The 27,815-nt window shown below is 43.2% G+C and overlaps 1 protein-coding gene across 9 annotated transcripts in view; it reads right to left on the bottom strand.

The window, feature by feature from the left end:
- The window catches only part of PRRC2C (proline rich coiled-coil 2C), a 69,942-nt gene that overhangs the window by 5,023 nt on the left and 37,104 nt on the right, over nt 1-27,815 (bottom strand). For 2 of the 9 annotated variants that reach the window (XM_066555236.1, XM_066555237.1), the window contains exons 17-34: nt 27,227-27,435; nt 26,478-26,632; nt 25,653-25,989; nt 25,100-25,185; nt 23,993-24,181; nt 21,367-21,618; nt 16,596-16,685; nt 14,773-14,874; nt 10,627-10,834; nt 9,609-9,812; nt 8,765-8,877; nt 8,066-8,202; nt 5,934-6,168; nt 5,429-5,551; nt 3,724-3,942; nt 2,880-2,954; nt 1,630-1,733; nt 299-425 (exon numbers count right to left, since the gene is read on the bottom strand). In XM_066555236.1, coding sequence (XP_066411333.1) covers nt 299-425; nt 1,630-1,733; nt 2,880-2,954; nt 3,724-3,942; nt 5,429-5,551; nt 5,934-6,168; nt 8,066-8,202; nt 8,765-8,877; nt 9,609-9,812; nt 10,627-10,834; nt 14,773-14,874; nt 16,596-16,685; nt 21,367-21,618; nt 23,993-24,181; nt 25,100-25,185; nt 25,653-25,989; nt 26,478-26,632; nt 27,227-27,435 — 2,965 coding nt within the window. The remainder of the gene's footprint in view (nt 1-298; nt 426-1,629; nt 1,734-2,879; nt 2,955-3,723; nt 3,943-5,428; nt 5,552-5,933; nt 6,169-8,065; nt 8,203-8,764; nt 8,878-9,608; nt 9,813-10,626; nt 10,835-14,772; nt 14,875-16,595; nt 16,686-21,366; nt 21,619-23,992; nt 24,182-25,099; nt 25,186-25,652; nt 25,990-26,477; nt 26,633-27,226; nt 27,436-27,815) is intronic. The other 7 variants (XM_066555238.1, XM_066555240.1, XM_066555239.1 and 4 more) reach the window with 7 other exon arrangements.

The raw sequence follows: 27,815 nt of genomic DNA, 5'->3' as shown, positions 1-27,815 counted from the left end.
AGGTGCATTACAGCTGCCTGGGGAAGCCACACCACCATCTGTTCTACATCATTCACAACTTGGACTGAATTCCTCAGCGTGCACACAACTCTGAATTAAACACCACAAAATCAGCACTGCTTGTAAGCAAGATCAGAGAGGTAATTTTTTGCTCTGATCTTGGTTTCTTACACCACTGCATTTTAAGGATTCCATTTTGTATCTCCCCATGAGAGAGCCTGAGGAGACAGAGTCGAGTCAGAGCCACCAGGTGACACAGAGGAACAAATCTGTTTGCAGGAAGCCACCAATCACCTACCTGTGGTGCAAACTGTGCAGGAAAGGGCTGTGTCATTCTCACAGCTGCAGCTGCTGACTGGAACTGCTTCTGGTACACAATGCTGTTCATTTTATTGGACTGATTGTTAGGACTTGTAGAACTGGCCCTAAAAGAAAGAACTCCAGTTAAAATCAACTGCTTTCATTCAGAGGATGTTTCTGCCCCAGTTACAACTTAACTAGAAATTCAGCACTGGAGGGGGGAAGAATCAATCTCTGAATTTAAAAAAAAAAAAAAGGTGTGAAACTTTTTCTATATAGAAGCTCAAAAAACCTCAGAACTTCAGAATTCAAAGAGAAAGCATAATCAGGAATATTGAGGCTATGAAGAGGGTCCAGGGCATGTCTGTATGAAAGAGCCCTTTCCCCCAAGCACTCATGACACAAACACTGATGTCAGATTTGTGATGTTAGATGCAGTTTCCATCCCTGCTGTTTTATGTTCAGTCCTGCTCCTTTGCAGTCACTCTTTGCTCTCTCATGGCAAGTTCAGAGCTTGTCCCAGCAGGCAGTGAACATGCAGCTGCTTCTGCTCTGACCTGCTGTCCTGTGTTTCAAAATGCACTTGAAGAGATTTCAAGAATTCCCCCAAAATGCTCTCCCTGTTTTATCCGGCTGAGAATGTGACCTTCCACTAAAACTTCCAAGGTGTTGAATCACCAGGAATTCCATGAAGCTTGACTGATTATCTGTCAGGGGAAGGGCAGCAAACAGCCCTCAAAGAGAAAAGAGTGAAAAAGAAGAAAAAGAAGAAAGAGTGAAGAGGCTTCTTCAGGAAATAGAGCTTGCCTTGCAGAGGGTGTGGGTGATGCACTCCTGGCAAAATGAGCAGAGGCACCAGGGCAGGGACACCAGCTAAGCTCCACACATCAATATTTTATAAGCTTAAAGGAGTCTGTTTTCTTTATTAATTTCACTTGTGAGCAGCTTACAGACCTGGCAACAACACTTACTCCTCTAACAGAACTGTTGCCACAACTGCTGTCTAAACCTTTAAGTGTTTTTTAATTTGAACACCACAATTCAGATAAACTCTTACAGTTTTATCCCAAACCACATCTTCCCTGCCACTTCTTGTTTCTTCATTTACCCAAAAAAGTATTTTCCACTTTTTATTTCAGAGCCATTTCCTTCTGTTTAACACAGCAGATGTGATGACCTACTGGAATGCTGCTCATGAGCTCAGATCAAGCAGTGTCTCGTGTATCAGTGGCCCCTCACCTCATACCTCCCAGAAAAGGCTGCTCATGCATGACTAGGTACATTTTCTAGCTCTGGTTTTAAGGAATGTTGAGCTGAAGGGAGATTTACCTGAAGGGACTGGAGGTTGGGGTAGTGCTCCTGCCAGTAACTGGTGGTGTTCCAGGTTTAACATCAATGCCACCTCCAAAGGCCTTCAGGTCCATTTCTGATATCTGAAAAACACAGCAATTGACATGTTAATTCTAATTAAAAAAATGACATTTGCTAAGCAGCTGTTAGCTTACCTCAATGAAAAGAGGTCACTTAAGTGGAGATGAAAGCCTGACTGCAGAACAGCCTCTTATAAATAGGACAGGCCCAGCACCACAAGCACCTCTGTGTACAATTTTCCTGCCCTATCTGGCACTTGCAGCAATGGTACTGGCTTTCTAACTTGCTCCTCCTGCATAATGACAGGGGGTTTGAGAGTCATTTCATCTACTTGGCCCTAAAAAAAAGAAAAAAAAATGTTTTGGAGTTGAGATCTCCTTCTCCAAGACTCCCATCTCAGGTACCACATGAAAATATTTAGAAATAATCCTGAAAAATGCTGAGAAGAAGAATACCACCAAGTAGTCCAGGTCTACAAAAATAAACAAACCCAAGGCACAGCAAAAATGGAGCTGTCACTCATGCAAAACAATCTCCAGACTAACTGGAGCAATGACTCTTGAATGCTATTTTGCAGATACACTCAACAGAATAAATTAGTCTTTGGAACAGTGTATTTCCACACATGGCCATGAAGCGTAACAGCAACAATAAATCACTTAAAATGAGAGGCTGTTTTAAGTTGACTTTCTTTAGCAGCAACATGATGGGAATCTCAGAGCAGGGCAGGAAAGTCATCTAAGGCCAGAATCCCACTGCAGCTCTTCCCTCATTTTTTGCTGAAATGAGCAATCATTTTCCAGTGACAACTGCAGCAACAAACATGCTGCTGCCTGCAAAATGGGCTCCTAACAACTGCCAGGCTGAAAAGATTTGGCCACATCCCATGAAACTGGAAAACTGCTCGGTGCAAAAACCACCATACACACTCTGGGGGTGAGGAGATGCAAGCTTCATCTAGGTGGTCTGAAATTCTGGTTGCCATTACTGTCCAAGACGTGGAATTAACACCCGAGATGTTTCTTATCGCAGCTGTAAATCACTGGGACTGTGGGGTTATTTTATATTGACAAGCACCCTAAAATGGAGGCCAGAAGCTGCAGGGATTTCAGGTGCAGAGGTGGATCAGTCCCCCAGGTGGGAGGACCTTGCTGTGGCTGCCAGCCAGCTGAGCTGTGTCCATGTCCAGGGTGTCACCCACTGCTCACCTGGAAGCGAACTGCAACTGCCGAGTGCTGCACACTATCCGAAAATCCCCGGTGCCTGTAAAGCTGGGATTCCATCTAAGACAAGAGACCTTGTGATTGGAAGCCAGCTCCACACATCCCCTCATCAGCAATTACCTTAGCAGCTTCACATAAAGGAGAGGAGAGACTGCCCCCCATGATACACGAGTTTCTTGCACTGTTTTAGTGTTATTTCCTTCCTAGACCTGTTGCTCAGTTTTCCTGAGCTGCAAGAGCAGACTTTTCTTTTTTCATTACAGAAAGATCCTGTCTTGCATACAATGCTACATTAATGTGCACCATGCTGTGCTGCTCAGAAAGGCAGATCCCCAGCAATAATTACAGAGTTCAATTCTTAAGGTCATGGCTGATACAGAGTCCACTGAAGCCCCTAAAATTCCCCATTTTGCACTGGAAACCCCTGAACCCAAACAGCCTGCTCTGGTTTGAGTCCAGAAGCAAAGCAACCAACTCAAGCAGGCCCAGAATCTGCCACCAGCCCTGACAGAGTCCTGCTGCTCCCCTGCTGCTCCAACAGCATCTCAGTACTGTTTTCTGCATGAAATCCCCTACTAGTCCATGATGTCACTATCAAACCAGCTATTCCTGCAGTGCAAATGGAGCAGCACCAAGTTAGCTACAAAACCTCAGCTAAATGCACAGAGCCAGTCAGAGGCATTAACCCTGACTGGCTTTTTTATCTTTTAAAGCTGAGGCAGATTTTTGATGCAAGCAGTCAGCATGAGTTGCTGTGCTGGTTACATAAACCAAAGCCCAGCTGTGCTTCACATGAATTTGTGTCCTGTAGCTGTGGCAGTGCTGTTACCTTCCCAGTTGCAGCAATCATGCTGTGCTGAGTTCCTGCTGGGATCAATCCTCTGAAGGGCTGGGTCACCTGGGCAGGCCTGCTCAGGTTTTGAGCCTGAGCTTGTGGTGGGGTGTGCTGTAGTGGTGGCTGCAAGGACTGGGGCAGGGCTATCAGTGGCTGTGCTGTGGATCCAAAGTTGGGCAGGGAAATCTGTGATCCTGGCAAAGGTACTGTCACCTGGAGAGAGAGCACAAAATCACCAGTAACAGAGACACAAAGGCCATGATGGCACTGTCATTGCTGGCTCTAGTTCAGCTTTATCCCAGGCAAATGCCTTAATGAGTTCATTTATTTAACCAGAGAGCTGCAAGCAAATAAGTGAATTTATTGCTCAGTTTGCCTTTATAATCAGTTCTAATGGCATTTGGGTCTTTGCTTTTCAGAAAAAAAGGTGCATGAGATCTCCTGCCTCCAATATCATTCAACATGATTTCACTGTGTGACAGGGAATTCAATTCAACTCAGAAAACAACAGCAGTTCTGGCACAGGTAGGGACAGGACAGGACTGGTTTATTTGTTTACTTCAAATAATTCTAGTCAAAGGACATTGGGATAAAAATTAGACTTTACTTTCCAGGATTCCAACAACCAGCACTTTGAGCTTAAAAACAATGTCAAAAATACACAGCCTGTCCCTTGCTTGCATTTACCACTGTGCTGTGGGTAAATGCACATAAAACAAGAGAGGGTGATAGTGATAAGCATGGAAACACAACAGCAGTGACCTGACAGGCAGGAGTTACTGCAGGCCTTGGTCTCACAATGCACTACCTGCAAAATCATATTCTAAGGGTGACAAGGAGAATGATGAGAGATTCCCAAATGTGAAAGGCTTACAAGGATTCTGCTCTTGAAGGGTGACAGATTAAAATCAGAGAGACAGCCAGAACTGAACAAATTCAAAGTACCAACTCTTCTAAAAAGTCCTTAAAACTAGAGGATTCCCAACAGACAACATCCAACCTTTTACCACTCTTCTAGATTTCTGTCTTGGCACCTTTTCCAGTGTAGGAGGTAGGCTACTATAATAAATCAATCCATCCCAAGTTTGGTTTTGGAAGCCATTTCAATAAAAAAAAACAACAACCAGAAGATGGAAACCACTAGACAGTATCCTGCAAATATGACAGAATGCTTCCACAGAACAGTTTAGCAGTTCTTTCACAAAAGAGTGAAAAAGCCCTCAAATCAGTGGAGCTATTTTACTGACCTGCCTGTCCTGCATGATCACCTATCTGCTGACTGCTCAGTTATTTTCTGTGAGCACTCCTGGGTTCCAGCTCAGAGAACTGCTATTAACAATTAGGCTGCACTCAGCACCTGGACTTTGCCTCTCTCCACCACTCCTGGTATCTGCTTCCAGAAAGGCATCATGTGCCTCAGTCAATTAGCATTGTGCCAATTAAGTATCTGCCCATCACTGAAAAATGAACTGTTCAAGGGAAGGATGCCAGGGACAAATGATCAACAAGACCTGCAGGCCACCCAACCTCTGAGCCACCCAGTTTGTACAGTGCTGCTGCTGCAGCCTCCTTCACTATTAGCATTGCAGTTTGATTTTGGAGGACTTAAAGGCTGTCTCAGCCCTCCCCTCTATTCCCAGCCCACAGACACCACCAACCACGACATGCTTTTAGGAAGAATACAATGCAGGAAATTTACCATGCCATAGTTTACCTGCTGGAGAGCACTGGGAGACTGTGCAGTGTTGTAGAAATTGCTCTGGCCAGGCTGCTGAACCTGCCCAGAGTAGAGATTTGAAGCCTGAGTGAGGGTAGCTCTGGCCTAGGAAGAGAAGAGACACCTCCCATCAGGAGCATTCAGGAGAGCAGCTCTGGTGCAGCAACCAGTGCCAGAGAAAGTCCAGCAAGGGAAGCTGACAAATGAAGGTCTCACTTTGTGCTAAGGCTCTCATTTGCAGCTGGTGGAACAGCCCTTTACCACCACTGAGACAATTTCAACCTGAAGCTCTAATTAATGACAGAAGCACAAGGAGCCCTGTAATTTGGGGAACAAGCCTCAATTCAGAGATTATGCTAATGTACACTTATTAAATTAAAAGAACACTCTCCTCCAAGTGTTTTAAGTTTGCTGCCACCCAAACTGAGCAAGACCTGATGTCCTGTATCAGGCCAGAGCAGAAGGGCTGCATGGGAGCATCTCCTACCTGCAGGATGTGGGTGTCAATGAGCTGAGAGCCTCCCAGCCCTGAAGCCTGCCCAAGCTGGTGCTCATACAGGATGGGAATAGGCTGAGTGTTGGAGGTCTGCTGGAATGCCAGGCTGGACTGGGCCTTGGCCAGCTCCTGGTGCTGCACTGCTGGGAAGTTGTGTAAGGCTGTGCCAGACAGAACCACTGGGGATGGCTGAGACAAACCACTCTGCATGAAAGCTTGCTGGGATCTGCAAGAGATTCAAGTGGCATTCATAAAAATTCTGACAGAGCTCAACAATGAACCACCAAAATGAACAGCACAGTTTATATTCTTTAAACAGCATTAGGATGCTTAGCTCTACTGAACACCTTTTCACCTGAGAAAGGTAGATTTTTTTCAATTTACTCTGCATACAGCTGCTACTGAAGGCCACAGGAAAAAACAATGAGGCTTCTTACTAAAATCTTAAATCACAATTACCTATTTAGATGTTCATGCTGCAATAATTCTTGGATAATCAACTGTAACACAGAAAAACTGCCAGTTCTTAGTTCCTGTGCTCCAAGGTGGAATGGGAAAGCAGCTGTGAGCAGCCCCACTTAGTCACTAAGGGAACTGCTTTCTTCCCTTGACTCCACAGTCCAAATTCCATTACAGCTTAAATCACTGGATACTGACCATGGTAGCTTCCAAATGAATGTTTTGATTTCAAAAGACCTCACAGCCTTCAATTTTAACCAGCTATTCAATTCCTCTTTCAGCAGCATGGGGAAGCTGCAGTTTGTTTAAAGAAGACTGAAACCAGTACAGCAAAGCACCACAGACAGGTTTAGTCCATCAGAAATATTCATCTGAACATCCCCACTAGGAACTTGGTGAGTGGCCACCTTCAGCCTGAAGAATCAAGAGTTTTTAAATAACTGCTCCTCTCAAGGCTTTTGAGCTCAGAGTGTTTCTGATGTGAAAACACCTTTTAGTGTCCCTGGTGCTGGCTGTGTGTGAGCAAAGCTCTGCTCCTGCTCATGTGCTGCTGTGGTGGGGTTTGCTTGTGCCCACACCTGGGTGAGCTTTGCTCTGCACCCTCCCCTCACTGCAGAACACTGGAAAAACTCTTCCAGACTGGAAGCAAAGGATTGGCTTCAATGGAGCCAAATTTTTTTTCCCCAAGTTGTTTTTTAGCTCACTTTTAACTTTTGGTTGTAATGTTTTAAACCAGCAACCTGTGCATCTCCAAGCTTCTCCTCCTCTGCACATTTTCTATGTGGGAGAAGCACCCCCACTGTTAGAGCTCCATTAATGCCATGTTTGTGTGTGATCAAATTTATTTCATCTGGACCACATGCCAGCCTGATCGTGTTTTTGCAATTAGCCAACTGTTTGCAACAGCTTTTGTCAGCTGTAGCAGGACAAGCAATATTTGGTCCCACAAAGTCAGCCAAGCACCAAAGTCAGGATACAAATGTGGTTAATTAAACCTTCTGTGGCCTCAGCCTTCTACATTGCACCAAGCAGATTTAACTACAGCCCATGCAAAACCCTCTAATTAAACTTCCAAAGCAGCTTTCTCAAAGTGGAACTAACAACATTTGTCAGAATTCCACTGCTGTGGAGCAGCTTTCCCAGGAAGGGCAAGGGAGCTTTGAGAGGCTCACAGTGGAAGTCTGTCTGTCTGTCTATCAGGGCCACTGCAGAGATACTGGTGCTACTGTTACCTTCTGCAGCAAACAGAAATATTCTGAAACACACCATGCAGCCCCTCACACATCTGCAGTGAGGTTTTCACTACCTAGGAGTTCAAACTGGAACTTCACAGTGTTTCAAGACTCCAGTGTTGGTTTGATTAAAAAAACTTGCTGAACTAAAGGGACAGACATTTTCTGTTCTCTTAGTATGACAGACTGATGCTCTCAGCTCCTTAGCCTGGGTTTTTAAAGATACAACTATCATGCATCAGTTTTTAACCCAGATTTCCCAACTGCATCTGTACAAGGCAGACAATCTGCATACAGAGTTCTCAGGCAGAAGAGATTTTGGGGAAGACAGGAAGATGAGGCAGCTATGGAGCACATATCATAAGTCTGCAGGGAACCAAATTCAGTAATTCTGGCACTAAAATCCCAAAGAAATGTGCATATGCTACCCACCTGTAAGGTTGTAAGGAGGAATTGAACAACTCTTGGGCTTGTGAAACAGCTGGTGCTGCTCCTAAACTCAGCTGAGCTTGGTGCTGTCCCTGCAGGGGTGCATAGATGGGGATGGGGATCTGCTGAACTGAAGCAGGCTGCATAGAAGAGAAAACATTAAAATTAAGTTAGAAAGAAGAGAATACATTAAAATGAAGTTAGAAAAGCTACAGCTGAATGTGTGTGAGGATTTGTGCAGCATTATGAAAAGTAAATTAAGAATGTCAAATCCCCAAGGCTGCATGCAGAGCTAGTATTGCTGCCCTCATGAAAATTACTTTCTAGTTGAATTTTCTACTTTTCCTCACAACCAACCAGCAGAAACTGAGTGAAATATTCGGATCTGCATATAAAACAACTGTTTGAGATTGCATAGGATTTTGTATGACAGAAGTTGAGTAAGCCTGCACTCACATGGCCACAGAAACACAGGAATAGAAACTTTCCCATATATTTGTGAGTGGAAGCTTATTCTCTCAACTTCCATGGCAAACAATCAAGCACTGCCTGCATGCACCAGAAGAGACAGCAAGGGCAGGCATGATCTCATTTTTTGCAGTCTTTAGTCCCACTCTCCCCAGGCCCCATCAAATGATTAGTGGAACTTGAAAGGCAATATGGATAGGGGGGGAACAGGGTGAATGAGGAATCCCCAGATACCTGAGAAAGGCCTGGCTGAAAGCCCTGCTGCTGGGCCAGGGAAGGTGGTGCCAGCCGGGCGTGCTGGGTGTTGAACAGGTGACTTGTATCCATGTAGAATGCTGGGATTTGAGCTGCAGTGCCTCAGGAAGAGCAATACAATTAGTACCTGATTTCAGTACCTGATTTCAGTACCTGATTCCCAGCAGCACCCCTCTAGAAAGGTTTTCATCAAGAATTAGAGATGCAGCTGCTGTCAGTCCTTCCCACTGTAACAGCTCCAGAGGGCCTGGGAGAAGGAGCAGCACTGCAGAGCTGGCTGCCTCAAAAGCTTTGGTATCTTTTCCAATTCACCCCCAGAATCTATCAGTCTTGCACAGGTATCATTAATCCCACACAATTTTGGAGGGATGAACAACAGATTCTGGGCAAAAAAGGCATTTGGGTGAAGGAAGGGTTAGAATGTGTTACACTGCCAGGTAATTTAAGTGGATTGTTAACTAGATGTAGGATTTTCCTTAAAGAAAAAATGCCACAACTCTCAACTACTGTAGCATTTTAAGAAAGAAAACTAAATCACTCCTGGTCTTAAATAGCAATTTACAATTCTGCAACAGAAATTTGGTACATTAAGAGACTCAAACTTACTTTCTTCAACAAACTATACAGCACTACCTTTGTCCTTCCTGATAAAGCAGTGCAGATTCAGAGTAAGACAATTAGTGAATCTGAGTACAGAACACTCTTTATCATTCTGTCTTTACTGCAGAGCAAAACCAGAACCAAATTAAACTCCCCAGCTTCAAAATTAAAAAAAAAAAAACAAAAAGCAGATGTGTGGCTTGTCAGCCACAAACAGCATTACCTGCTGCAGACTGAGACACATAGACCTGGGGACTCTGCTGCTGCTGGGCAATGAGGGATGGCATGCAGCTCAGCTGGGAGAAGTGGCTGGCAGAGGCCAGGCTGCTGGTCTGCAGCTGCTGGGGTTTCACTTTGCAGATGTTAGGAGGGTCTGAGGTGCTTGCAGTCTTCGTACTCAGCGAAGAGGTTGTGTATGTTCCAGCTCCTAGGAGGAGAGAAGCCAGGGATGCAACAATCAAAGACATTTCAGAACCTCCTCATTCAGAGATCAAAGTTTTGGGAGAGTTCTGTAAGCACAGCCACAACTAGTAAAGAACACTGAAACCTAATGCAGCTGTTTCAAGGAAAACATGGAGCCAATCCTGTGGAGTTCACTGTGGGAAGTGCTGCAACCCTGCCACATCTCCCTTCTCAGGAGCACACAGAGCTACTGAAGGAGGCAGCTGGGTCAGCTGTCCAACAAAATATTGCAACCCACAGTGGTTGTGCCTCTCATGGAGATATATTTTAATATTCCAAGGGATGAAGACAACCAGATTTAGCATCTTTTGTTTGCTGCCAAGAACCAAGGTGACAACTAAGTACTGGTTGTGAAAAGCAGCTGGACATTTGCTCTGCTTTTTGCAAATAGGTTTTGATATGAGTTCTTGAAGCTTTAACTTAAAAAGCAAGAGTACAAATAGCAGTAAAACATCAGAATTATCATCTGCCCCAAAATCTACGTGCTTGCCTCCATTTGGCTGAACAAAATTAAACCAGTAGACAAGAGAAGTTTACCTCCTCTTTCAAGTCCATGTAAGCAGCTTAGGCAGAGAGTGTTTAATATTATTTTCAGGTGACTGAAGTGAAACAGGTGAAGTCAGTTAACAGGTTATTTGGGAAGTTGCTGTTCAGATCTGCCATTCCATTTCTAGCACAAACCTTCTGTTAGCTTTGCATTTAACAATTCCAAAAGGAATTCAATCCAAACATAAGCAAGGAACAACACAAGGGGACATCACTGCTTTGGCATGAGTTACCTGAGAGGGATGTTGTGGGGGTAACTGAGGCCACAGGAATAGGAGGCATTGATGCACTTGAGAAAGAGCTGTAAGTGCCACTGCTTGGCCCAGTGTTGCTGCTGCTGCTGCTGCTGCCACCAGCAATGGGAGACGCTGCTGAGGTCACTGGTGAACTCTTCTCCCCCATGTTTGGGGAATTCTCCCATGCTTTGCGTGCAGACTCCATCTATTTAAAAGAAAAAAAAAATCCTCATCTATTAGGAAGTTTCAAGCAGTCCCTGTTCCTCTTTTAACAGTTCTTTTTAGTTAAAAGGCAATTGGGGCTTCATGCCAGCCTCTTTTGGAAGTCGCTGTCATCGTGCAACTCTGTTCATGCAAAAAGCAAACAGCCTCAAGTTGGAGCTGCACATGTGCACAGTTCATCATCTTACAGCCAATGCTCAGGAGAGAATCCACTCACACTAATTTGGCTTGGTTTTGTTTGACATGAAGAGCAAAGACACAGTGAGCAAAAGAAAGGGAAAACCCCCTCTGAATACTTCCATCAAGTCCTTTCCTTCCAGGTTACTTGGGCCATTCAAATGAAGCAGCCCTTTGCTTTCTTGGTCCATCATCCACTTGGAGTGACCACCAAGGATACCCACTGCACACTTCAGTGAACATGACAGCAGTCAGGTTTGGATTTCCAAAGCAACTCCTGCTCAAGAAGCAACCACAAGCTCACACAGCTTGTGTATGCTGCTTTATGTTAAAGCTAAACAATGCTTCATGCTCCTCTGTCTCTATAATTATGAGCTTATGTCTTGCACAGCAAGGGAGATGAAACTTTCAATATTATACACACAGTTATCTTCCCCCAGAAGTGGAAACAACCAGTGCTTTACTGCAGCCAATAAAATCTAATTCTTGCTACGTTAGCTAGACAATGCAAAATCTAAAATGCAAAATCTAAATTGAGACACTTCTGAGGGTCCAATGAACAAGAAATATTAATGTTTAGACTACACTCACTAAGTTAAAAGCTCAAACATGGTCCATGGACTTCTGCACAACCTTCAGGTGTCTCCAGTGGAAACACAAGTTTAGCTAGCAGAACTGAGATTGCTCACTGTCAGTTTTTCAAGGCCAGGTGCTGCCTTTAGTGGTGGACATTAAGGGGCAAATATATCCTCACCACACACCTGTCCTCCCTGCCTGCACCAGAGAGCCCCCCCTAGCTCAGTCTCTCAAAGCCACACTTGTCACCCTGCCCTGCTTTACATGAGTTAGGCAGAGTCTGGACAGATCAAACATGGCTCAGGTTATTTGTCTAGATGCTTCAGAAATGATAAAAAAGCAGAGCAGTATCAAAAGAAGTGGGTCAGGTGATCAACACACACCCATGTGGAAAATGAGGTTCTGGATTCCTGAAGAGAATGAAGGGGGAGGAGGGAAACTTAGTTACACATTAAGTCCTCTGGGGGCAAGTCACCTGTTTTCATTTGTGAGATCATCTTCCCCAGCAATCATTCACTGTCTCCCCTCCACAACATTCTCCTCCAAACTGGTTCTGATTCTTACAGACAAGGCAAAGTTAATCCATCACTGATGTGCTGGAAAGGATTTTGTTTAGGCACTGAGAGAAAGTAAGTACCTGAGACTGTCAGGCTACAGAAGGTGTAGAAGGCTCTGTGTTCACTGATTTTCATGACATCCTGGAGAAACTACTGATAGCAAAAGCTACACACTGCATTTTGTCACATCTAGAGCATATCACCGAGTCCTGAAGTTTTCTTTTGGAAAGCCTCTTAGCAACATCTAACTTTTATAAGCTAGAGAAAAAGATGCAAGAGAGATTGATACTCTAGGAATGTCTATTCAGCACCATCTACAGACCAGATATGGAGGAATAGGAGGCTCTAAGTGAGACTGGGGACAGTGTTGTAGTTTCACTGCTCAGTTAGGGAGAAAGGAAGGCAACAAGGAGGAGATCATGGCTGCCTGAGGCTTCTCTTCATCACTGATCCACTGGGGCCCTCACAGAGCAGAACAGCCCTGCCCATGTTACCCAAAGCCTCCACTGGAGACAAAGCCCAATGTGCCTCTCCTTAAATACACCAAAGCCTCGATGGTTACAAAAACAAAGTTCAAACGTGTCAGTTTCTTGACCAGATGCCTACAGAGCAATTGTAGATGAAACCTTGGACATGAAGAGGGCCAAGCAGCTCAGTTTGAGATTGCTTTGGACTTTCTTCTGCTCAGCTCCTTACCTACAGCAGCCCTTTGAGCCAAGTCCTTAAGAAGATGACTGAGTAAAGGTGTCCTTAGCAAAGTTACTCTAAGGAAACAAGATCTCAACAAGGAGCACCTCATACCCCACTGAAGAATGATGCCAAGCAGTGGGAGCAAGTGTGGCCAAGTGCCCTACAAGTCTCTTCACAGACAGCTTGCTGTGACAGGGGATGGAGGGAAGAGCAGGTGCAAGGATTAATCCTTTATGCAGGCAGAACCTGGACATTTTGTTCTTTTAAGAAAATGAAGGAAATGCTTTCCTTTCTCCTGCTGCACAAGTATCCTTTGAAAAATGCAAGGGCTGTACTGGAAGAGGATGACAAAGAGCAGAGCTGTGCCTGCTGGGACAGGGACAGTCTCAGAGTGTGCTTTAGAACAAGCCTGCTGCCTTCTGTGTTTGTCAACAGGAGGTAGAGCTCCAGTGGCTGGAATGAAGAAATCAGGGACAAAGCTGCTTCCAAAAAGCTTTCCATCCAGATTTCAGTCAGAGGGTTCTTCAAGATAGCCTCAAAACATGGATCTTTGACCTATTTTGTTGCCACACATCCAAAAATCTATTACTCACTGAGAAATCACTGACACCACAAGAGCAGGAAAAGAAATGCAGGATGAATGACACAGACACCACAGTTTGCTCTGTAACTGGGCAGTGTCCCACACTTTGAGCCCTACCTGTGTGACACAGGATTGCATCTCCAGCTGCCAAACAGTCAGAGACTATTTCAGAACAACACTTTCAGACGCCAGAAAGTCACATTAGGATAACTCATCACACAAGAATGTACCAGAAACCCAGTTTTTTTTAAACTACTTGTCCCTCCACAGTGCTCTCCCCATTTCTGTAGGTCTACTGTTTGGAAGAGGTGTTATACTCTTTTTAGGAAATAAAGTGTTAACAAAAGAAAAGCAGAGATTCAACAAGAGAACATAAATATTTCTCATCTGTAGAGAACACAAGCAAGCAGCTGTCAAACCAAGCCAGTGAGACAAGTCTGACTGGGACTGACAAGCAAGCTCCTCCAAAGCATGAGCTCTGCATCCAATCAAGTTTCATTTCTTCTTTTAAAAACTTAGACAAACCAAGGTCAAACACCACTATTCCTTAATACCAGAAGCAGCAACAACACTTCTACTGGCTCAGTCACCTGCACTCACAATGACAAAGCAGATCTAGGACACCAAAAGAAGAAAAAACCCAACAACTTCTAAAAATACAGTAGTAAAGCTAGAGCCCAACTCTGTGTTAGTGAGTTATACGATGCACACAGTCCAAAATCCAACAAAATGAGAAAACAGCACTCAAAATATTCTCCACACTTGCTCTGCACTGGAAAGCAGGACACAGCAGAACATTTACAACCCTACAAAACGTTCTGACTCGCAGATCTAACAGCCCTTCAGAGACACCAACACACCAGCTACGTGCCACTACTTAGAACTTCAGCCATCCAACTCAAAACCTCATTATCACTGCACCTAAGTCTTAGAACTAAGAAGAAATCAAGCTTTGCTTATCAAGCAAATCCTTCAAGCCTTTACACCAAACCAGGCAACTTATTTTAAGCTCAACACTCAAAAAACCTCAGCCAGATTCGGATGGTTTGCCATGAGCACTGTGGTCCAATGCTAAAACTCTAGGATCTTGGTTTTTCAGGGCAGTGGGAGCCAAGATTGGTTGAGATGCCAAGTGTTAATGCAAAACGGGGTTAGAAATTTATGGTTTAAATGCATCCTTCGACAGAGTCTGTGTTTCAGCCATCCATTTATATGCAAAAGCAGTTCAGCAGAGGAAACAAAGGAAGGCTCTAAAAAAAGGTTCACCAGCAAGTTCTCCAATAACTTTTTTTTCCCCTGCATGCAAGAAAACGACCCTTAGAGGGATGTGGTACATACCTTGAGGGTGAGGTCGACGGTAGCGGGAGAAACTGGAGTTAGGCTGGAGCTCTGTTGTAAAGTCTCCCTCCTAGGGAGGGGAAGGGTGTGGGGCAGGGGCACCTGAAAGGCAGGCAACACACATCACATTCTAACTAAGTCTACTAGAAAAGCCCCAGAAAGCAAAGCTCAAGCTTTATCAAGTGAGCTACAATTTCTTCAAGGCTTGAGCATTTGGCAGGGAGACTGATAAAATAAGGTGAAAATTTGGTAGGCAAGGAAAGGCCACTCAGCAGGTGCCAAGATGCTTCTCATCTCTCAAAGAGGCTGAAGATTAAGGTTTTAAGGTGTCCATGTCCTCTGCATAAACAAACCAATTGTCTGTTTGGGGATTTAATTTCAAGTACCATTTCACTTTACTGATATGCAAAAATTCTTCCCAAGCCAGGTTTGTCCCTTTTTGTACCAATACAGTACAGGGGGCTTCATGAACCTTGAGTTCTTAGATGCAGTTTCTGAAAAGAGGAAGCTTTTATAGACCTGCAAAATCACAGGACCATGAAACAAACTACAACAGATTTGCCATCCAATAATTGAGTTCAGTTATTTTCTCTTTCAAAAGATGAAAGATGTGATACTTGGGGAAATAAATCTGACATAATGCTATTGCTGTCTTTGCCTATGAAAACTGCAATGAATTTCCTAGAAGTTTTAAAGGAAATGAATCAAAAATACTGCAGTGTCCAGTCTGTTACTCCTAACTATTCCTTTCTCTCTCCATAGCTTAGCTAATGGACTTCCACTGGATGAGGTAAGGCTAATCCACAAGACAGATCCTGAAGCTTTGAAGCAGGGGATGGCACAGATCCTTTGTGGCCAGGAACCCCTAATTCCCGTGTTAGAAATTCAACTCTAACATCCACAAGGATTGGACATCACTAACACAAAAGAGTTCAGTCTTCCACACTAACCACCAAAGTCAAACACCACAACACTACCAGAAAGCCAGCAGAAGAGTAAGAAGTTCAATCAGTACTGCTTCAAAACGGTGCTGCAGTAAGCTGAAAAGCATTTTTAGACGGAATTCACAAGACATCTTCATAAAAAACTGAGATCCTGGAGAAACTATTCATGATTCTACCTTCCCCCATCAACAAGGGACTCAACCCTGAGCTAATTCTGTTACTCAAACAACAAGAATCACAAGATCCAAGCTCCCTGATGCCCCAGCACACTCAAGACAAACTTGATTTTGCTGCAAGTCACAACCCAGCTGGTTCTCTCAATCACTGTGCCATGCTCACAAGTCAGGACCGCTGCACTGGCTTTGAGGGCTGCAAACATCTCATCTCCATAGCAACTGAACACCTGAAGCCTGCTCTCTGCTCTCACAACCATTCAGCTTCTCCCTCTGCATGCAGCTGCTGTGATTTCAGGCTACAGTTCAAAACTCCTTTGTTTGGAAGAGCCTTTCTTCAAACTCAGCCTCCAGAGCTTTGCTCCTGGTACCAGGCTCAAGTGCCAACTGCTGCCAAGAACACGCTCCCTCCCTCATGATGCCTACCTGTGCTTTTTTTAGAATTGTTGCTATAAACATCTCCACTTTCTGTGCTCTTTAGCTCACTGTGATTGTTCAAAAGACAAGAAAACACCTGAAGAATTCCAGAGCAGGTACTAATCAAACCAAATGTCCTTCAGAGTAAGATTACTGGAAAAAGCCCAGCTAGTTCACATGAAAGGAACCCTGTGGACTTGTTCACTGAAGGCACTATTTGGTGCTTTAAAAGAAGTGTGAAAATATTTTCTTGTCTTCAAAGTCAAGACGATCACTGCAATGGACTTACGTTCGTCACCAAAGTCTCCTCCATTTTTGTACTGCTAGTAGCCACTGTGTTAGGATGAGAAGAAGGTGTAGTGTAGTCTGTTACAGACTCCTGTGAAGAAAAACAATTCCATTAAAATATCTCCCTTACCTAAATTCCATTTCAATTTCTTGGACAGATGCCAGCCTTTCTACAGGAGGAGTTCAGCAAGCAACAGAAGATTAGAATTTCACACTGATTTTTCTAACAAGTCATGTCTAGCAATCCTTGCTGCAGAAGTGCTACTCAGGTCAGGAGGATTCTCAAAAGATTACAGTTTGCCTCATGACCTCACAATGTACATCTGGAGAAAAGTCAAAATACAGTCTGTAAGGCAAGAACATACAGAGCAATGTATCTCCTGGGCACTGTAAAACTGGACTGTGGTGGTGCAACCAATCATCATTTGTCACCCAAGGTGCTTCAGCCACCTGCAGGCCCTTTCAGTCTGCTTAAAAAGTAAAATACCTTAGCTGAAAGCTTTCTGTAGCTTTAAATAAATACAGAAATTTCTTAGAATGACAAGAAAGGCCTTCCAGATTAAAAAGAACACAAAGGGATGGTTGCAATTTGCAAAACAATTTTCTCTCCTGTAAGTTTTGTCTCTGAAAATCACAAGACTCAGATTCTCTGGATGGTGCAGGCTACCTTCTGATTTCTGCACTGCTTAATGACTTCAAGGAAGAAAAGGACTGAGGTTTCCAGTCTGCTCAGAGGCTTTCCTTGAAGCTTTTTTGTCACAGTTGAGTGGCCCTTCATGTGCTCAGCAAACAAGTTCCTTTCAGTGCTGGCTGTAGGCAGTGACTCCTGCAGCTGTAGAAGTTGAAATGTCTGAAGTTTTACATCCCTGAAGCCCAGGAAAGGCTCCACCATCTCGACAGAACCAAACACCACAAAGGAACTGAAGGACAAATCAGCAGCAGAACTGTTACCCAGTGTCTGGACTTGCCAACCCATAATGATTTTGAAGACACAAGCCATACAATGCTTGTTTAATTGCATCCAACCTGTAGGATGATAAGCTACTAAAAAAGTGCACACTCCATTTACTCCTCAGGCCTGTGGCAATGCCTCTAAAAACGCAATTAGAGCACTGAGACAAAGTGACAAATGCCAAAGAATCCTCCCTAAAAGGATGAGCTCATTTTGGTACAAGACCACAACAAGCTAAACCCTAACAGGGTGAGAGAGGACAATGTGCACAGTGATTTGGTTTTATAATTTATGAAGAAAACAGAGAACTCTTTTCTCTGTTTATTTATTTCCTTTACTTGTTAAAACTGGTGAAATACAAGATATATGGTGCTTCCCACAATGCCAACCACCAAACTGCAAGTTGCACATTTGCACTGGATTCCAACAGGCAAATTTAATCTGGGTAAAACAAGGCAAGCATGCAAGGCTGCTTTAACCACAAAAGCCTTCTAATGAAGGAATTAAATGGCTCCATGTTTTTTAAGGATGCATCACTGCATAAGAAAGAGGAAGTGTTTTTATTAAATTTCCTTAAGGTCTAGATGCAATTTTTTCAGGGTTTGAGCAGTGAAATTCCTTATGAAAGGAGATGGATCAAGACTACTGCTAACCTCCTTACTTTGTAAACTCACAGCACAAAAGGAGTTTTTCACTAGAATTAAACCCAAAGCACTGTACCAGCTCTGGTGCCCTTACAAGGGCATGTGCAATGCTGAAGCACAAGGGTGGTTTACAGGCTGAACATGAAGACAAGACAGAGCTTTAACCACATGAACACTCCTCCATAAACTGCAGATTAATCTCCATCCTTCATTTCCTGGCACATTAAGTCCAGGATTCTGTTAGATGTGGCTTAGCACCATAAGCTTTTGCAATTCAGTTCAAGTGATTCTCCTGGACAACTGTTTGACTGAAGAAACCAACTGATTACTTTATTAATAACTAGCTAGAGCCAAAAGCTCATGTTTATGCTTTTTCTGGAGCTCTCCACAAATGGTTTGCACCTGAAGAAAAAGAACAGGCAGACTTCTTGTGACTACCTCCTTGAAAAACAAGAGATCACAAAACCCCCAGTGACTGATGAACCAAGAACAAGGCAAACCTCAGAGCTGACCCTGCTGTAAAGGATCAGGCTATTTAGTGGGATGAATTAGCTATTTGATTGGTTCCTGATTTACATAAATCACCCAAATTAGAGCTTGAAAGATACTCAAAATCTTCTGAAAAGCAGTCTGTGTGTCCTTTTAGCCATCATCTGTAAGACACAGCTGTTGCTCCCTGTACAAATACTTCACCGATGTCCACAGCCAGGTATTGACCTTCCTGAGATTTGACAGGTTCAAATGGAAGGCTGGGAAAGGCAAGGGCCAAGATGTTTTACCCAATTGAGAAAGTTACACATCAGACTGCCTTTACTACAAAAATAGTGTAAAATCCAAGAGAAACAGCTGCAATGGCTTCTGAGGATCATACTTATGGACTAAACTTAAACATCTCACTGTAGGAGTTCATTTCTATTTCTACAGTTTCTAAGCAGTCTTGTATGATTAAATGCACATGCTCTTATCAAGATGTTTGTTTTGGAATGGATGGGGCACTCTCACAAAGCTTCTGAGGGAGGACAGCTGGCTTTTACAGCCATTTAAATCAAATACACCACCACAAGTGTGCATTCCTAGAAGCTGAGCAGGAATCTCTGAGAGGGATGTTTAAGACTATCAAAAGAAAAGACATTTAGGTTTGCCAAAACTTCAACATTTGACATTGTAAACAACAGGTTAAAGATGTCAACACCTCTTCCCTCATGAGCAAGCAATGGAAAGAGTAGCAAGACAAGAAAAAGCAATTGCAATGTGCTTCAGTACAAGAACTCCAAGGCTGGAGCAGCATTTGAAGCCCTTTTAAAAGCCTCTTAAAAAAGAAGGGACATTTCTTGTAGGTTTATTCCTGCAAAACCTACATGAAGGTTATCTTATCCAGTAAATTTGCAGGTTGTTGGCTTAACTTCCAGAGATGTAATTCTGTTGGTTTAATTTCCACTTCTTTCCTAGAAAAAACAACTTACTATTGCCTCAGGAACTATTCCTAACAAAGGAATTTAAAAGCACACCTGGTGCTGTTAAGACAGGAGTATTTAGGCCTATTATTAAAGGCTTCTTTAAGCAACCACTCAATAAAGAAATTATTGGGAAGTTCATATGCAGCACAAACTGGAAAGCTTCTTTCCACTCTGGTTTTCCTTCCAGAAGACAGAACCTAGGTGCTTTAGTAGTGTGGTAGTTCAAAGAACCTTGGCAACCCAAGTTAAACTAAACCTAGACTGGCACAAAGTCCAGACTCCCCTTCTGAAAAACTGATACTTCAAAAATACAATTGCAGAGGGGAAATGTTGCTGATTTTAGCAGAGCTACTTAACTACACTCAGGCTGCAGTAATCAAAGCTCTGTTTCCCATTCTGTTTGTGGCTTAGAAGAAGCCTCTTCTCCTGTCTTGAGCTCTGGCCACAGGAGTTTGTGGGACCTTGGGAAGCACAGGATCCAACCAGGCTCACCAAACACCTTAGCAAGGTATTTGCTGCTCTGCACTTCTGATTCTTATCCAAGGACACTTTATCGATTTCTGGTATGAACATAAACCACTCACACCTACCTACAAGATGGAAAATGTCAGGAAGGATGAGAAATCCCTGCACGGAATTTTCTTAAGCCTGCAGCTTTCATGTTGGACACAAATATCCTTCCACTTGCTCTGTAGCAACACTTCATTGAGACAGTATCTTTTATGGCAAAAAGCTGCCTAAAAAGCTTGTTTTGGGGTTCTTTCCCTAGCTGTGGGTGACAAAGATGAATTGGGGGTGATCTACACTCCATAGTCCCCAACTATCAATGTAACTCTCAAAGAGGATCAGTTTTCCTAAATGACATCAGAAGATTTCTGTTTAAAACCAGGATGGTTGAGACAGTAGGTAACCAACCTGGGTCTGTGCTTACAAAACTGCTTTTCAAACCTGCAAGGAGAATTTTTCCTGTACCAAAGCAGGTGTAACTACTAAGCAGTAGCTACTCAAACTGAGAGAGCTACTCAAACATTTGAGAGATGACAACCAGAGTACTTGCTCAAGACACAGGCAGAAAGGAGATGCCTCTGGGGATGATTTTCAGCCCCATCTAAGAACTGACCTGCAGAGCAATGAATCCCAACACCAGATCACCATCTCACTGCTGAGCAGTTATACAGAAAACAGGGGACTATGATGAGTCCTAAATATTGTGAAGTTCTGCAAGGAATATCTAGACAATATCCAAGCCAAGAGGATACTCATGACCATCTAGGGACACAGAACAAGCCTTATCTAAAGCTTTAGCACATTGCTAGGATAGAGATTTCTTTTTTTCACAGAACAGCACTCAACTCACAGCTTGAGGTCATCCATACACTCATCCAGCAATCATGCACCACTTCACTTCTCTGCTGGAATACATCACATCATCTTGCATACATCACATTGATGTGAGTCTACAGACTCTGCCCACACCAGGCTCCAGTGCCACTCTCCACAGCAGTGCTCAGGAATGAGTTTTGCCATTCAGCAGAACAGATTTCCAAGACAGCACATCTCTGCAGCACTTCTTTTAATTCAAGCAGCACCAAAGTTTCCTATCAGCCACTCAGTGGGCTCTGCTGCCCAAGCACCACCAGCAGGCAACCAAGTGTCAACCACCTCACTGTAATCACATTTTACATCCAGTGCTCAGTAATGTGGCAGGATTTTTCTTACCTTTGTGTTTGTCCCAAACTCTGGAGCAGACACAGAGATCATGGTTCCTATCTCGGTGCTCAGCTCGCTCGCTGCTTTGGTCTCCTTTGCAGTGACAGGTTCTGGGCTTCTGACAGAGGTGGGAGATGGCTTCTCCTGTCCCTCAGGCTCTCCCTGCTGGGCATCCTTCACCTTCCTGTTCTTTAAGGAACGCTCTTTCCCAATAGGACCAGGTTTATACTCTTTGTTTTCTACTGGGCTCAAGTCTGGAAGCTAAGTTAGTGTTAACTTGTCAGTCATGCCTTCCTCTCTGTGTCCTATCCAACAAAAACACTTTAACATGCTAAAAGTCATTGTTTAAACAGAACAAAGCCTTTTCTAGCAGGTAAAGAATTTGAGACTAAGTCATAAGTACATGAAATGCATTGATTTTGAACATTAGGAATCTAAACCATTGTTTTCAAGCAATGAATTTTTTATGTGAAGTGGCAGAGTTCAAATAAAATACAAAATAACGTCAGTTTGATTGTCCTTACAAGAAAAGCACAAAAATTACAGAAACTACATGACTTTGTATACCTATAGGTTATTGTAATTTTCAGGGATTCAGGATTTTATGGGACCCCAGGAAACCAGAACAGAATTATTTGAAATTATCTTGACATATGGATGTTGGCAGCATTTTCCCCTGGAAAATGATCACTAAAGGGATCCAGAAAAAACCAAAACCACCTACACACAAGTGTTGCCTTACACTGCAGACACCATGGCTGGATCCCTGCTGCAATTCAGCACTTCCTTCCTGTGCAGCTGAATTACAGCAGCATGAAGGGCCCTAGGGAACCCGAGTGCTCTGCTGTTTCAACAGCCACGTCCTTCCTGGCTGAGACTCTCAGCCCACTTCACTGCTGAGCAGCACTCAAATCCCTTCAAGGCACTCCTGAAAATCCAATTCCTTAAGCTTTGACAGCAGAAAGACAGAAGCTGCTGGTAATTGTTTTTCTCAATAAACCAGGTATTTTGGGAGTGGATGAAGACTCTCTAAAATACCCCAAATAATTTTTTCTCTAATAGTTTATAGAGGCTGAAATTCCTCCAGACACTTTAAGGTCACTTAAACCTTCACTCTTCACCTTGGAAAGGTAAACTGCTTTGTTTCAAGCATGGTCCTCTTATATTGCCCATATTAATTCAACAATCCCAACCTCCAATCTTAAATATAAGCTTGCATTTAGGCCTCACAGCAAACAATATCAGCACAGGGGTGGGTGAGTGTGTAAGAATTGTTTGTTTGTTTGCTGGCATTTACTTTTTGTCATCAAGGCAGTTAGATTTACAGCTGCCTCACTCAAAGGAGTGTAAACAATATTACCCTCCAATGCATTTACTATTTAGTCATATAAGTGTCCTTCAATAAAATCTGCAGAAGTCTTGATAGCTCTAAATAAGCAGAAAAAAGGAACTTTCTACACAGTGTCAAGCAGACTGTCTCTCCATACATTGAACTTTGGAGTTCAGTATCTGAAAGTGGTTTTACTGGGCAGTTTTAGGCATGCTGCAGTGTATCTGAGACATGGGGTACTGCAATTCACCAGCAGTTTTAATCAGTGCATATTTCTCTGCTGAACAGGTTTCATATTCTGCAGTGAAAGCCATGAACTGCAACACATCCACTCAGTGTCTCCTACAGCAGAAGTTAAATTCATTCTGTGGCTGAACTTCCAGATTTCAGCTCTTTTTTTGGAGTGGGGGGAGAACCCAACAAAGAACCAAAACATGAACAACCAACACAAAGAAACACCCACTCTTCCAGAAAGACAAAAGGGCTTTAATTGCATCAGGACTGCTGCCAAATCTCAGCCATCAAGAGGGACTGGAATAGCTGATGCTCTAAGTCACCAGACAAGTTTATCTGCTATAACCTTCTCTTTCTGAGAATTAGGAGCTGGTGCTGAGTGCTAGTGATGCACAGATTAGTGTGCACTGGAGGTGGAAATAACAGAAAATCCCTGGAAGGCAACACACTTATTTTTTTAAGCTGATTTAAGTTTGATTAAAATTTAATTATTCAGACATCTGAATTCTCCAGTTCATCCATTTGAACTGGAGACCTCCAACTAATGCCTCTAACATTCCTCCCTTTCCTCAGAACACTTCTTCTCCTGCAACTTCAAGTACTGATCAGTTATAACCTGGCTACAAAACTAAATAGGGCACCATTCATCACTTCAGGGGGCAGGGCAGGAAGAACCAACTGCACCTGCAGACACAGCCAGGGCAGCACTGCAAAGCTGCTTCCAAACAGCTCTCAAGGCCTGAGTGAGGCAAGCTCAAGAAAAACCAGAAAACTCAAACTACAGACAAAGCCAGAGCACTCCAGCACATCCACAGCTTCCCAACAAAGCTATCACAAATCCATACTCCCATCCCTGACTCCCAACACAGAACCAATGTGCAACCTCTGCTGGGCTAAAATGCAGTTTAATTACCTTGCACATCTTCTTTGCAAGAACTGCCTTGCTGTTTGTATTAGGAAATATAAAAAGGGATACAATTTTAATGGGTCTAGTCCTAACTCACTGTATTCTATTCTGCTATTTGTGACCCTTTTTTGATTGAACTTTGTACTGCAATTATGAACTTTTACCTTTTGTGCTTTGATGGGTCCAGCCCGAGGCTGTTTCTGTCTCTGCTCTTTGGGTTCTGGTAGTTTATCAGTGGACTTCTCAGACAGCACAGGACCAACTTCATTGTCACTGCCACTGGAAGCTGGGGCTCCAAACTGAATGGTTTCTATACCAAGATCGACTCCACCTTCTTGTCCAGGCTTTGTCCCCTGGTTAAAAAGAAAACACTTAACCCATTCTGAGAAATTTCTGTGTCAGTACTGTGACAATGGATCAGAAAAGAACACAAAACATGCTCAGCTGCAAACCACTAGAGGGGTACTTTTATCTCTTGCAGAGGTACCATTTGTGACTGCAACAGATTTGCAAGAATAAACAATATCTGAAGCTACACTTCCGCCTCCTCAAGTCTCTATTGTTAAAGGAGCTCAAGAACAAAGCAGTGAAGACATCAGGAGGAACAAGTGCAATTCAGATTCAGGTTCACAACATTCTCTGGGAAGTTCAAAACTTAATGCTCAATTCAGGAGAAACAGTAAGAAATATAGAAGTTATATAGATTTCCAGATCTCTTGTGCAGTTCAAATTGTCTCCTACAAGAGCTGTCTCAACATTCTTGCTGTTTAAAACAATTAAGACCAAAAAAGTACCAGGAAAGTAAGACCACAGCACTTTAAGTGTAAAATTTAAGGCTATGCAAATTCCATGGGAATAGCCACAGATAATATTGTCATAAAGCACTGACTGCTTTTTATATTTCCAATTTAAGGAACACAAAACCCCTTTAGTTCTCTGGAGACATCCTGTCTCTGTCTATATTACTGAACCCTACACAAAACCCTACACAAACAGGGCCATGTTTTTCCACTGGAAATGCAATGAGTAACAGCTATCCATAGAATCTGTGCATGGCTGAGTTATTATCAAGAGAACAGCTTTTCCCTGCTGCAATTATAAAACCACCAGCCTATAGCCCATGCTTCAGTACCATCTCCTGACTTCATGGAATTTTACACATTAGTTTAAGTATCTGCACTCCTGGATAAATGGATAATCTGCACCCAACCCCAGTGAGATATAATTTGGGTAACTTCACATACAGCTACTCTTCTTCCCCTCATTCTCACCTCTGGAGATGGAGCTGAACCAAAAGATGTCAGAGGCTTGTTCCAGGCACTGACGGAAGGTGGCTGAGGGGGGCTGATGGGTCCCACTGGCAATTAAGAAAAGAAAGAGAGTTAAAAAACCCCTCAGTGTTGCTAGAGGTATTCAAATCAATGTATCGACTGACTGAGAAGTAAATTACAGATGTCTTGAGTAAATAAGCTTTAATTAACCTCTTCAGTGGTTAAAAACGTGCTATCTGTTCAGTTGCTTTCAAGTGGGGCAATTAACATGTCTGGAACAATGACCAAGTCTGACAAAACAGACTCCTCAAGGGAGTGACAGTTGCTCATTTCTTGTGAGTGAAGAACACAGTAACATAAAATACTGACTAATACTCTACTGCAAACCCCTCTTTTTGGAGGTTACTGTGCTGCACTTGGGTATGCTGCCCTCATTCCCTGTACAGAATCCATCTGCAGGTAAAAAGACAACTAGAGAGCTAGATGGCCCATCAGCCTTCTCTAAATACAATGCTTGCTTGCCCCCACTTTAAATCCAAAAGCCAGCACTTACATTTTTTGGAGATGTCATTCAGAACTGCTGTAGGAGGCACTTTGTTGTCCCATAATTCAGCTCCCAGGCCGTTGTGAGGCTGGGTGTTCTGCAGGACTTTGCCTGACACGCTGTAGTCTGTGCTGGCTGTCCCTCCTGCAGCCTGGCTCTGTGCTGCAACAGGAGCCTGGGGCTGGGCTGGAGACTGGGCTGGGCAGGGAGGCTGAGCCTGAGCTTGAGCCTGAGCCTGCTGTGCAGCTGCAGCTGCTGCCTGCTGCTGCTGCTTTTTGGCAAATCTGGGGGGCAGCTTGGAATTCTGACCTCGGCCTTTTTCGCTGGATCCTTTTTTGGTCCAAACCTGTAAGGAGAAGCCAATTTTATTCTCCCAGGTGACAACGTGTACAGACAGCAATTGCAGAGTGCAAAACGCAACAAGCAAACTGACGAACCCAGCCTTACAGGAAATCTATTTTTTGGGGGGGTATTTAACCACAAGAACAATGATTTCATTTCTCATCCATTTTCTTCTTGGAATCAACTGCTATACAAGCAATAGGGTAAATCTTTATCATAGTATGAAAAATGGTGTTTTTATCAGTTTGCCAATTCCACCTCCCTGACAGTGCCCAATTGAGAACTACAGAATCCCAAGGTGACTAAATAAAAATTAATTTACGAAATAGGAACAACTTTAAATATAACTAAGTAGTTGTTTATTTATTTAGAGGGAGTTGTTTATTTATTCAGAGGGAGAAAATACAGCTTTTTTGGAAGGAAGTTTCTGCACCCCTGACAATCCCAGTACTGCAAGCAGCTTTTTCCCCACTATAAATGCTGGTCTTGTACCTGCACTGTTTGTTCTTCCTTCTTTCTGCGCTCTTCATCTTGCAAACGTTTTTGCTGCTTCTTAGACACCACTTCTGTGAAACCATCATCATTCAAGTTAGATTGGGAGTCTTCAACTACTGTCACTTCAGGGTGATCATCAATGATCACAACACCTATAGGAAAAGGAAAGGTATAGATGCTGCTGTTTCAACAGCTTCAGGTGCAATGCACCAAGCCAAAATTGGCTTTGGAGTGGAAGTTACTTCCCCACAGACACAGATGGGGGCCCTGATCAGTGGCAAGCTTCTGCTTGCCAAGTGCTTTGCTGCTGAGCTCAAAGGCAAGGAGTTCATATTTAAGAATTCTAAAACTGGAGCTCCCTGTACCAGATTCTCCAGGAAATTACTGAAACACAGTAATGAATAATGAACAGCCCTCCCTGATATCAAGTCTAAGCCTAGCAGTGATAACCACTGCCCTTACTTTTGAAAATTAACTAAATTATGAGAATGTGATGGAGAATGGTAGGAATGAAATGTTATGATTATACAACATTGTTCTCATCTAGCCATAACACACAATTAGGTTTGCCATCTTTTAGAGGCACATACATTATTAGGTATCACAAAGATAGCCATGCTCAAGTGCACAATTATTCTGGTGTTTTAAAAAAAATCCCCTTCTCTTAAAGTTTTCAAACATCTAGCTCTATATGCAACAAAACTAGCAGAACTATCAAAAATTATTAGGATATTAGCAATACATACTTGCATAATTATTAAGATCAAATTGAGACAAGGCATCCACTTTTTCCTTAGGCTTCTTTGGACCAGCCTTTGGTTCTTCTCTCTTTTTGCCACTTGCATCCTTGGTGGTCTTCTGTCCTGCAGCAGTGACACCTCCATCCTCCTGATGTACAGAGGTGCCATTGGCAGGGTCAACACCAGGCACAGGTGCTGCCTGCTCTTCAAATGGCCTGTGTTGGAAAAAAACATTTCAAAATTAAGCCACAGAGAATGCTCAGGAGGGAGCCAACAACCTAATTCAGATCCCACTGTAGGGCTGTACATGTTTACTGACTTCTTAGTAGGGTCCTGACTTTTTACTTTCAGCTCCTAATGAGAAGCTCAACAGCAAAAGCTGTTTTGGGGAAATACCAAATGCCCTGCTAAATTTTCCATCAAATTAAGCTTATGGAAAAATGAAGTTTAGTCTAAATGGTAAGCATCTCTCAACCTGTTAGCTGATTGATCTATAATGCAATGCAGCAATTTATATATTAACTGCAACCCTGTTCACATGAACATTTCTGCTTGCACCCAAATCTCAAGAAACATAGCTCAGCTCAGAAACAGC

This window comes from Molothrus aeneus, chromosome 9, assembly GCF_037042795.1.
Source record: "Molothrus aeneus isolate 106 chromosome 9, BPBGC_Maene_1.0, whole genome shotgun sequence".
Classification (NCBI taxonomy): Eukaryota; Metazoa; Chordata; class Aves; order Passeriformes; family Icteridae; genus Molothrus; species Molothrus aeneus.
This window is presented reverse-complemented; position numbering and strand designations above follow the sequence as displayed.